Raw genomic sequence first — 10,084 nt, forward strand, 5'->3', positions numbered from 1 at the left:
TTGTTATAACTAATGTTATTTTATGTGTAAAGAAATATGGAGAGAAAGCAGTCAAAACATTTAAGAGACTGATGAGAAGTAGGCAGGGGGAAAAAAGAATGGGTGGGGACAAAAAAAAAAAAAAAAAACTGCTAATAAATGCATCAACAGACATTAGGAGGCCATTTTACTGCACCTGTTCACTCCACTTCATAGACGATGGAGGCCAGAGTTGTGTTCTTGTTCTGTGTTTTGGCAAGTGAGTAATACATAAGTGTGTGTATTGTTTGTTTCTTTATATATATATATATATATAATGTGATTTTTTTTTTTTTCTTGTTCACGGGGTCACATTCTCGGGCAAAAATAGCAGTAAATAGTTTGTTTGTGCAGTGGTCTTTTCAAAGATTTTTAATTGGTAGCATTAATATTTATGAACATATAAACATTAAATATAAACACAACAATAAACATAGTTAGCATATAAAACCTGCCACAACCATCATTTTTCTGAAAGTTGTGTTAAGCTGTTAAAATGGCATCTTTTAAAAATTAAGTCTTAAAAAAAAAATAGTATGCAAAGAAATTTTTATTTCCAAAAATTTATCTTTATATGCTTTTTTTTCCTGCAAATTACCACTTTTTCAATGTAACTTTTAGTGTTTGCACAGTAAGCACTTGCCATTTAAACCATACTTCAAAGTACTGTAAAGCGTATTATTTCAAAAGACAATTTCCATTACATTTCCTCATTCCTTACATAGCACTGGGGTGTACAGTTGTGTTCAAAAATAATAGCAGTTTAACATCACTAATCAGATCACTGTTTTTTGTAGAAATTATATTTCTACATCGCAAATATTTTACTAGTAGGTGTAGTAGAGTAACAGAAAACCAACAGACCCAACAGTAATGACATGCATGTTGCTGATTCTGTGTAAATGAATCATTAATTGAAAGGCATGTGTTTAAAATAATAGCAGTGTGGAGTTCAATTAGAGAGAGAAATTATTCTGTGGAAAACAAACATGTCAAACAAGTGTCCTTTATTAAAGGATGAAGGCAGCAAATGCTGTACTGTGCATTTCCCTCAGAAAATCGAAGTAAAATGGGTCGTTCCAGACATTGTTCAGAAGGACGGTGTATTTTGATCAAAGAGTTGATTACAGAGGGGAAAACAAAAGAAAAGTGCAGAAAATGATAGGCTGCTCAGCTAAAATGATATCAAATGCTTTGAAATGACAACCAAAACCAAGAAGTCAAAAGAACCAAAGAAAACGGAAAACTACCATTGGAATGGATCAAAGAATAGCCAAAAATGGCAATGTTATCAAAGAAATTCTAAAGTTACCTGTGAGTACTGTAACAATTAGAAGACGTCTATGTGAAGCCAATCTATCGGCAAGAAGCCCCCCGCAAAGTCCCACTGTTGAAAAAAAAAAAAACAACGACACATGCTGAAGGGGTTACAATTTGCTAAAGAACACATCGACTGGCCTAAAGAGAAATGGTGCAATATTTTGTGGACTGATGTAAGCAAGATTGTTCTTTTTAGGACAGTTTTTCAGACGACCCCCCAAACACTGGCTTCAAGCCATAGTACACTGTGAAGACAGTGAAGCATCGTAGCGCAAGCATCACGATATGGGGAAGCTTCTCATATTACAGTGTTGGGCCTATTTATCGCATTCCAGGGATCATGGATCAGTTTGAGTACATTAAAATACTTAGAGTTTGTGTTGCTTTATGCCGAGGAGGAAATGCCCTTGAAATAGGTGTTTGAACAACAACCCCAAACACACCAGTAAGCGAGCAGCATCTTGGTTCCAGACCAACAAGATTATTGTTATGGAGTGGTCAGCCCAATCCCTGGATCTTAATCTAATTGAAAACTTGTAGGGTGACATCAAGACCATGAAATGCACAGGAATTATGTTGTGTAGTGAAGTCGTTCTGGGCTGGAATACCTGTTCACAGGTGCCAGAGGTTGGAACACAGATGTGAAGCAGTTCTCAGAAATCGTGGTTGTACAACTAAATAGTAATTCTTCAAGCATTTTTCAGTTCTTCCAGTAAGTATTTGACTTTGTGAAGAAACATGCAGACACAATCTTTTTAACAGCCTAATACTTTTTTCTTCAGTTTCTGTAGTTATAACAAATTCGATACATTTTTCTTCATATTTTGATTTAGAATTGAAAGTGTAGTGTCCCAATGCATTGCGTGTATTGAAATAAGTTATAAGGATTTTGAGCTTTACTCACTTTTTTTTAACACTGCAATTATTTTGAAAACAACTGTATAGAAATTATATGAACAATGTATTGGGACAACTGAATTTCACAGCTATATGTGTTTTTTTGCTAAACGATCACCACAAATTTGGAGGCACACAATTTTATAGGATGTTTGGGTGCCCCAGTGCAGAAAAAGTCAGCTTCAAGAAGATATGCTTTACATGTGTTGAAGTGGAAGATCTTAAGGGACCTGCTATAGAGCTGTGAACTAAGAGTACACATTTGGAATTAATTTGGAACGCTGACTGCACCCCAGGTTTCTTCATCCTACATCAGTACCTGACTTTACTAACACCATTGGAGCTTAATGAGCAGAAATAGACCACAAGCACACTACAAAATCTAGTTGAACATCTTTCCAGAAGAGTGGAGGTTATTATAACAGCAAATGCGGACAATTTGTGTTTAAAAAGGTTTAAAACATTATGCATGTAAGCTTAATTACAGTTTAAATACATTTAACATGTCATAGTGTTAAAGAACACAGAAATGCTTATGAGAAGTAGGTATCACCGTACTAAATGAAAAATTCTAAATATACTTTACATCACATACACTTCAGTGCACAACTGACTGCTAAATAATATTATAATGATAATATAATAGTATATTACTTTTGTTTTTTAAATCATTATTCAACTTTTATCCTTAATTTTTTCTCCCCACTGAAACGTCTAAATGATTGTTGCTATATTCACTAACATACAAAATAATTATATTCATATACACCATAAACCGCAGAGCTAATGTCTTTATCTTGTTTGCAAAAGACACCTGTGACTGTTTGGCTTCACTGGAGCTTATCTCCTGCTAAAGCTAGCAGTTCTACTTCATATCCTCTGTGTGTATGTACAATATATATTCTTGAACTCAGACCAGAATTAGTGGTATCTTTGTTAAAAATGGCCATTAAAAAAGTGTGTGTGTGTGTGTGTGTGTGTGTGTGTGTGTGTATATATATATATATATATATATATATATATATATATATATATATATATATATATATATATATATATATTTATATATATATAAGTAATATACGATAATCCCCCGCTTTACCGCAGTTCTAATCCTGTGTGCCACACAACTAATTTGTTTGGCTAATTTTCCCGGCACGATCGACCAAAAAACTTACAGGGAGTTGTTTTTATAGAGTTTTATGTTGAAATAATGAAGTTTATTAATAAAAATATATTAAATATAAAATGAAGTCAAATGTTAATATACAGTATGTATACATAAAATAGCTTTTTTTTTTTGGTGGCGTTCGTTTATCGCGTTTTTTTGTTTATCGCGGGCGGTTTTGGAACGTAACCACCTCGATAAACGTGGTTTACTGCATATACATATATATATATATATACATGGGGTGTAACAGTGCACAAAATTCACTGATCAGTACATACCTTTTGTTTTAAAGTATTTGGTATGATTTCAGTATGTTAGGAGGAAGAAATGCAAAACATTTAATTGCTTGTCGTTTTTTTATTAATTACGTTTATTATTTAACATTTGTGAACAACAGTTTACATTTTCAAAAATTTTAAATCAAATGCCCACTTGATTATATAATCTATAAAAATACTTAATTATATTTTATAAAAAATAAAATAGAATAAATCTAATTAATGTAAAACTTTTTTATCAAATTGATTAAATTGATTTATTATTTAAATTAGCACAAAATAAATTAATTAAATACAATTTAATAATAATACAGATTAACCAAATTCTGGAAGATAGACATAAAATGCTAAAGAATCCATATCGCCAGCGTTAGCCGCTAAACAGGAAGTGGTTAGCGGCTAATGCTAGAGCTATGGATTCTTTAGCATTTTATCCAAAGCAGATACTAAACAAACTTGCAGTCTGCCACTTAATACTTTCCTGAGGGACCTCAGATTGTAACTATGTTCTGCACGTACAGTACAAAGGATTTGCATCGCATTTGGTACACGTGTTTATTGAACCGAAAGCCCTGTACCGAAAGATTTTGGTACGAATATGTGTACTGTTAGGCCTCTAATAAATATATATAAAGTAATTCCCTGCTTAAAAAAAGGAAGGAAAAAAAGCATTTTAGGGGTGGCATCTGTTTATCGTGTTTTTTTGTTTTGTAACGTAACACCGCAATAAAGAAAAACCGCAATAAACACATGCCACCCCAAAAATGCTTTTTTGTTTTTGTTTTGTTTTGCAAAGCATTTGCAAGAATACTGTAATTATATTTTTATTAATGATTTTCATTATTTCAACATAAAACTCCATAAAAACAATTCCCTATAAGTTTTTTGGTCTATCATGCGTTCCGTGAGAGAGCGGGAAAATCTGCCAAACTAATTAGTTATGTGGCAAATGCAATTTGCAAATGGAAACCGGCGGCAAGAGATTCAAAACACGATAAAATGGGGGAATACTGTGTATAATTTCTTTTTAAAAACAATTTCTTACGGTAATATGATGTAAACTTTTTATATTTTTTATAAAGCTGCTGCCAGAGCTGCCAGTCCTTCCAAGTCTTGCAAAAATGGTTTTGACCGTCCCAGCATACGGCGTGCCGTCTTACAGGATGCCTTTATGGAGTGCTGTTACACCTGTGACATTCAAGAGGAAGTTATATGGACCCAGTCTGTGATCATTTCCCCAAACATAAGCATCATTACCGTTGTGAATCTAACAAGCCAACGATTCGAAACTAATCAAGAAAAAAAGCCAAAGAGGCACTGCTCAAATCTGATAATAAAAAACATTGCGCTGCATGATACAGGCCTGTATCAGTGCATTTTAATACAATCAAACAACAGTTTTTATACACCTGGGACATTTTTACAAGTATACAGTAAGTGGACAGTTTTTATTTTTGTGTGTACACTTCTTTTCCTGCCAGCATTAAAAATTTAGATTAATATTTGTATATTTTAAATAGTAAAATGTAAAGAACAAATGTAATATTTTATTGAAAGTTTAGACACACTTCCTTCAGTGTTTTTTCATTTTTATTATTTTCAACATTGTACAATAATAATGACATCCAAACAGAATGTTTTATATTTTAGATTGTCCAAAGTAGCTACATATAGCTTTGATGACAGCTTGGCAAACTCATGACATTCCCTTATAAGATTCCTGAAAATCTCAAGAACTTCAAATGTATCCCCAAATGCAGTTTCCAAAACCATCAAACATGATGAGGAAACAGGCTCTTATGTGGACCGTCTCAGGAAAAGAAGACCAAGAGCTACCTCTGCTGCAGAGGATAATTACAATCTTAATTTATTACAATTACCAGCCATTATTTTTATAATCTGCAGATTTTTATATATGCTTCTCTGTTATATTTTAACATCCACTTTTCAGAGGAGACTGAGTGAGACAGGTTTCATGCTCGAATTGCAGAAAATAAACCATTACTTCAGAAGAACAACCAGCAGAGGAGACTTCCTTGTGCCAAGAGAAACAAGGAATGGCTATTAGATTAGTCCACATTTGAGTTTTTTGGTTCTAATTGCTGTGGCTCTGTTAGACGTTCAAAGGGTGAACAGACGGTTCCTGAATTTGTGCTTCCCACTGTGAATCATGGTGCAGGAGGTGTGCTGGTGTGGGGGGTGCTTTGCTGGTGACACTGCTGATGATTTGCTCAAAATTTAGGGCACAATTAAATAGCATTTTGCAATGACATGCCATCCCATCTATTTTGCACTTGGTGGGACCATCATTTGTTTTATAACGGGGCAATAACCCCAAACACACCTCTAGATTATGTAAGAGCTATTTGTCCAAGAAGGAGAGTGGTGGAGTGGTGCATCAGATGACCTGGCCTCCACAATCCCCCAATGGCATGGAATGAGTTGGACCGGAGAGTGAAGGAACAGCAGGCGACATTGCACTAAACACCTTTGGGATCTCAAGATTGTTAGAAAACAATTCTAGGTGACTACCATATGAGGCTGACTGAGAGAATGCCAAGAGTGTGCTAAACTGGCATCATAGCAATAGGTGGCAACTTGGAAGAATTGAAAATAAAATATAGATTTTTGTTATTTAACACTTTTTTGTTTACTACATAATTCCATATATATTTTTTCCACAGCTTAGATGGCTTATCATATTTAAATCACTCCTATTTACAATATTGCTTCAGTTCATTGAGGTTTGCAGGCATTTGTTTATGCACAGCTCTTTTAAGGTCCTGCCACACTGTTTAATCAAGTTAAGGTCTGGACTTTGACTGAGCCGTTGCCGTTGGATTCTGTTCTTTTTTCAGCCAATTTGTTTTAGATTTTCTGGTGTGCAGTGGAAGCAATGCATTTTTCCATGGCTCACCTTTGGCCAATCTTTAGCTGTTAGACTCTAAAATACTTTGATAGACTGAGGAGTTTATGGTCAGCTCAATAACCGCAAGGTCAAATCGTTACCTCTCCACCACCGTGCTTGGGGCTTGTATGAGGTGTTTTTTGCTGATATGATGTTTGTTTTTTAATAAATGTGTTGCTATGCATTATGGCCAAACATCGCCACTCTGGTCTCCTCTGTCCAAAAGTCAATGTTTGAGGTCTCATGGTTTGTTCGAAGTCAATTTTGCAAACCTAAGCCATGTTCCCATATTTTTTGGGGGGGTCTCCTAGCAACCCATCCAAAAACATACTTGTTCAGTCTTTTTCTAAAGAACAAATTGAACATGTTAACTGAGGCCTGTAGAGTCTGGGATGTAACTGTCTGTTGTTGTTTTTTTTTTAGCAATTTCTCTGAGCATTTTACCTTGCATTGAGTCGGAGTCTGACCTTGGGGTGATTTTGCTGAGGCATCCACTCCTGGGATATTGACAGGACTTAGCCTCTCAAATTCTGTAAAAGCAGTAAAGGGCTACTTTGTTTTTAATCCATGGCTTTTCTATTTTGGCTTTATTTTTGATAAATAAATATTGACACTGTGTAATATGTTATGTGGTGGAGTTCATCTGAAGTTATATTTATCTAATTCTAATACCTGATAAAGACCAAAAGATTTTTGAATTATGTCCCGATACGTAAAACTAAAGATTTCTACAACTAGGGTACTTTCATTCCTTTATTTTAATCATTCATAACATGACTTGAAATATATTAATGATGCATCAGTTTTAAGATTGTTATGAATCTGAATGTCAAATAGAAATGTGCTCTTCAAAATATATTGACGTATAATCTAATCTGTTCCTTATTAGCGCCTGTACAAATGATCCTGAACATTCATGAGAGGACTAAGAACAGTATCATCACAGCTCAAGGTGTTTTCCTGTTGTTGGTTGTGCTGATTCCAGGCACAATGCTCATCTGCAAGGTCCTTAACACATGCACTTATATACAGTTATTATGTAAAAGAAAATGTAAGTTGTAAATTAAGTCAACTTTAATTAATGAGTTGGATTAAACCGTATTTTATTCACAATACAAAATAGAAAACCTATAATAATAAAATTACACGTTTAACATGTTTAAAATGAGGACATGTACAATTTTAAGGAAAGAATAAGGTACATTTGAATTTGATTGCTGCAACACGTCTCAAAAAAAAAAAGTTGGGATAAAGACAACAAAAGGCTGGAAAAGTAAGTGTTACTAAAAAGTGACAAATTAGGAAAATATTTGTTTTCCTTTTTCAATAATTTCTTTTAAAAAAAAAGGTGTATAATAGAAAGGACTAATATATTAAATGTTACAATGCTTCTGAAAACAAGATAAATTAATACAAATAAAATATATTTGATAGATTAAGAAATAACATTGCATAATATTACATATTTTTTTTACAAATAAAATAATGTAGAACATATATGTTCTACATTATAGAGAGAGAGAGAGAGAGAGAGAGAGAGAGAGAGAGAGAGAGCTCTATATTTATGTTAAGCTTTTTCTATCTTCTTTTCTTTCACACAGTCAAAGGGCTTGCAAGAGCTGGAGAAAAAGAAGAGCAAAGAGGAAGAAAATATTTATGAGGTATGTCATCTTTTTCCTTTCTATATATTGTCCTCTAAAAAGAACTCAACATACAGCCATTAATTACTAAATACCTGCCAACAAATGTGAGTACTAAGAACAGATATACTAAAATGGTTGCTGAAATGTGAGGGGTGTACCTAATTTTGTGATATATATACAGCTATATAGCTGTATATACTGTATATTTTACAGTTAACATCATACGAGCTCTAGAACTATACTAATTTAATTATGTGAAAATGATCTGCAAGTTTGTAAAAATAACATTTAATGTAATCTTCATAGTTCTGTGTGTGTGTGTGTGTGTTGACACTCGTTTGTTTCTCTGTAGGGTCTCAACCTGGATGATTGCAATTCCACATATCATCAAATTCAGCGGTCTCTCGTCCAAGGACCGTACCAGGATGTGTGTAACAATGACGAAGACGACATTCAGCTGGAGAAGCCCTGAATGTGTGGCTGTGGGAAGTCGGGATCAATTCAACCACATACAAATACAATGTAGCTCTATTGCCAATGCTTTGTCAGCTGTAGCCTTTCTAACAGTGGGTTGATTTTGCGAAGACATTGCTGTTTTGAAATAGTGTTAGCATGCAAACTGTCATACTTGGATAAAAAATAGAAAGCGCCACAGGCTAACTGGTTTCAGGAACTGAACTGAGTAAAGTTGATGATTTTCAGTGCTTCTAGGACATAGTGGTAGGATTAACATGAAAACAGACCAGATAACTGCCATTTCTGGTTTAAATTTGCATACAAATACAGATTATTTTGAGCACTAAAGACACAATGAGATTGTGTTCCACCCTTTGTGTAGATATTACATAAAAACAAACAAAAGGCAATTAAAAGTTATTAGGATATGACATTAAGCTTGCAGCACAATTGTATGGTGTTGCAGGAGGTCTGATACAAGCTTTAAAAGAATATATGTATTTCTATTCCACATTTCCTGTTCAGTCCTGCTGATATTCAGCACAGCAGCACATAAGCTTGTGCTATATTGCTTACATGAAAAGCCTTATGTCTTTCTGTAATGCTTTCAATAAAGATTTAAAAAAAAAAAAATGTTCAGACATTTTTTTAATCAGTTGGTGTCGATCTCAAAATAAAGACATAATAAAAATTCAAATAAAATATATATTCAATATTGTTTTACAATGATCTATCTGTTTATGTAAAAAAAAGTTATATAAAAAATTTCAATAATATTCATAAAATGTACTGCATTTGTTGCTGAGTTCTTTTAGAGTTAGTCTTGGGCTCATGGGGGAATTATCTGGCTGCTCTGGGGGACTACAGATTTCAGACTGAAACAGAGGGAGCGTGAAATGGTGTTTGGAGGAGTTTCTACAAAATGACTGGCAAGAGGCTGATCCAAACGCAAGGAAGCACGACAGACCAGCGTTTTGTTTTGTGTTTTTTCAAACGTGAACAATCCAGATATCTATCCACCCATCCATCCACCCATTCATCCATTCTACTGCCCTGCATTTTATTGGGGCGATAATAAGTCATGCCAGGAATCACCAATAGGTGTCAGTAAAAGCTCATGAACGCTCATTAATACGCTCACGAAGAAGAAGCAGCACATCATTTTTTGCTCATGTTTGAAACAAAATTGCTCATTACACGGTAGAAAAATACGCATTTGCATATTGCCGTGACATTTTAAACCAAAATAGCTTTCTGGATATGCAAGACTAACCCAAAAGACACACACACGCGCACACTGGAAACTCCACCTCGTCGCTCATTGGATACGTCGATTGTCATAGCGTCCAGTGTGTAACCCTGGGCAACGCCGGCTCACTAGTAGGCGGGTCCT

General features: G+C 34.4%; 1 protein-coding gene across 2 annotated transcripts; it reads left to right on the forward strand.

Moving 5' to 3' along the window:
* Positions 1-118: 118 nt before the first annotated feature.
* cd79a (CD79a molecule, immunoglobulin-associated alpha) lies at positions 119-9,014 on the forward strand. 2 transcript variants are annotated; one of them, XM_083530057.1, is made up of 5 exons: positions 128-238; positions 4,767-5,117; positions 7,482-7,597; positions 8,194-8,253; positions 8,588-9,014. In XM_083530057.1, exons 1-5 carry the CDS (start codon positions 199-201, stop codon positions 8,705-8,707), a joined length of 687 nt encoding a protein of 228 aa, XP_083386183.1. In that variant the 5' UTR covers positions 128-198; the 3' UTR covers positions 8,708-9,014. The 2 variants fall into 2 exon arrangements, with proteins under 2 accessions (XP_083386184.1, XP_083386183.1); XM_083530058.1 differs by lacking the exon at positions 4,767-5,117 and having other exon boundaries at positions 119-238.
* Positions 9,015-10,084: the final 1,070 nt, after the last annotated feature.

The sequence above is a fragment of the Silurus aristotelis genome, assembly GCF_946808225.1.
Source record: "Silurus aristotelis genome assembly, chromosome: 25".
Taxonomy (NCBI): Eukaryota; Metazoa; Chordata; class Actinopteri; order Siluriformes; family Siluridae; genus Silurus; species Silurus aristotelis.